General features: G+C 42.2%; 1 protein-coding gene across 1 annotated transcript; it reads left to right on the top strand.

Moving 5' to 3' along the window:
- The first annotated feature begins 487 nt into the window (after positions 1-487).
- LOC127030817 (olfactory receptor 1019-like) lies at positions 488-1,414 on the top strand. The gene has a single exon (XM_050917546.1). It carries the CDS (start codon positions 488-490, stop codon positions 1,412-1,414), a length of 927 nt encoding a protein of 308 aa, XP_050773503.1.
- The last annotated feature ends 1,007 nt before the right edge of the window (positions 1,415-2,421 follow it).

Below are 2,421 nucleotides of genomic sequence, written 5' to 3' on the forward strand. Positions count from 1 at the left end.
TACATTTTTTTGAGCAGAAAAATTTCCACCAGCCCTGATAAGAAGTTACCATTTTAACAGAAACTTTAAACCTTTATTTTAAAAGAATCTGTCATTAAGATGGAAAAAAATTGAAACAGAGAATATAAACTTTGGGTAGCTGCTGAATTTCCATGATGGACTGATGTAAATTAGAACTGTGCAGCCAGAATAAATATTGAGCATCAAGTTATTATTTAGGTTGTTACATGGGAATATATCTGGAAGTAATAAGAATAATAATTAATAATAAACATTAGTGCTTAAGGCTTACTTATGTTCGAAAGAGCTTGATAGACAGAAATGTTCCCTGAACTACAGAATGTGGTCTGAAAAGAAAGAGATGGTGGATCGTATGTTTAGCATACATATACTCTTTCTCCGTTCTACCGTCTTGTATTATCCACATGTTGTTTTCAACTGAGTATATTCACCTTATTTGTTCCCGCATACAGGTAAAGTGACAAACATGGACAATCAAAGCACAGTGACAGAATTCAGACTCCTGGGCCTCTCGAGCTTCCCAGAAATGCAGCCGTTACTCTTCATGTGCTTCCTGATTATCTATCTGCTGACCTTGGCTGGCAACCTCTCCATTTGCTTGGCTATCTGGGTGGATACCACTCTCCATACTCCTATGTACTTTTTTCTGGTCAACTTGTCTCTCTTAGACATCTCATACTCTTCTGTCACTCTCCCCAATATGCTAGTGACATTGGTTGCCAAGATTAAATCTCTTTCCTTCTCCAGTTGCATGGCCCAGCTGTATTTTCTCATCTCCTTTGCTGGATCTGAATCTTTTCTTCTTGCCCTGATGGCTTATGACCGCTACATGGCAATATGCCAGCCTTTGCACTATGCAACCATCATGAACCACAGGACTTGTATGTGCTATGCCATTGCTATATGGATAGGTGGTTTTGTCTACTCAATGTTACATACATTCTTCATAGCCAGGCTACCTTTCTGTGGTCCCAATGAAATCAACCACTTCTTCTGTGAGATTCCTCCTTTGATCAAATTGGCCTGCATGGACACCTATTTTAATGAGGTGTTGGTTTTTCTGCTCAGTGGAGTAGTAGGTGGAAGTTGCTTCCTGTTGATTTCCACATCATACGCTTACATACTATCCACCATCATGAAAATCCGCTCAACCCAGGGCAGATGCAAAACCTTCTCAACTTGTGCTTCCCACCTCCTCACTGTCCTGCTGTTTTATGGCCCAGGTTTCTTCACCTACCTCCACCCCTCCTCCAGCTACTCCATGGACACTGGGAAAGTGATCTCTGTGTTTTACACCGTGGTCACACCCATGCTGAACCCAATGATCTACAGCCTCAGGAACAAGGATGTGCAAGCCACCTTCAAGAAAGCCGTGGGAAGGAGTAGGAAATAGCCATGAAGAGGGAGCCAGTTCTTTCTGTGAATGCAACAATGTGTTGCCAAAAAAAAAAGTCTCCCTAAATTATTTGGCAACTGATTGAGCACCAGGATTCAGAGTAGGGATGGAGGGAACTTGACTTTTTCTTCAGTTACCTCAGCCCCAAGTCTGGTGCATTCCCATTTAGCATAGATACCAACCAAAGACATTCCCATCCATTATGGCAGTGTACCTGGCCATTCCCACTCGCCAAAGACATTGATTTATTACAATAATCCCACTCACCCAATCTAAGGGTTTAAAATATTCCTAGCCACCACATCCACAAGAGAGGCACCATTCCATCCATGACTCTGTTCTTGTGAGATCATTCTAGACTCATGAGACATTGCTGTGAAAGTTTAGTAGCATATATCTCATGTACTTTGTACTGAAAACACCCTGGAAACTTTATGATTGTTGAATTATTTCAGTAATAAATTAATTAATTTTGTTTGGTCTGAGCACGTCCACCGCTGACTCACTCCGTGTGGCCAGACACCTAAGCCCTAGTATGATTTATGAACTGAGGGAAGATAGGAGTCTTAGAGGGCTTTCCCTTCACCCTTCCTCTGGTTCTTGTCATGCAGACAGAAAGCAGAAGACCAGAAGTCTGAAGTGCAGGCAATGCAATGTTTATTGGGGTTAGTTCCAAGCAAGCATATCCATAGATCTACAGGCCGGCAGAGTCTGTTTCCCAGTGTTCTGTTCTCAGCTCTGAAACCACAGAGCCTTGCCTGTGTCCCCATTCCCACCTCCTCCTTCTCAGCAGGACCAGATATACCTGAAATGAACACCTACAGCTCCATGCATTTTGTACTCCATAGGAGGGGTGAGGAGTGAGATTGTGCTATGGTCAGAGACAGGAATTTGGGGGAAATAAGAAATAGGAAATTGGGGCATAGATTATAGAGTGCTTTCCCTTCACCTCTCCCCTGTTTCTTGTCACACAGACAGAAATCAGTGTTTATATTAAAATATAT

Source organism: Gopherus flavomarginatus, chromosome 11, assembly GCF_025201925.1.
Source record: "Gopherus flavomarginatus isolate rGopFla2 chromosome 11, rGopFla2.mat.asm, whole genome shotgun sequence".
NCBI lineage: Eukaryota > Metazoa > Chordata > Testudines > Testudinidae > Gopherus > Gopherus flavomarginatus.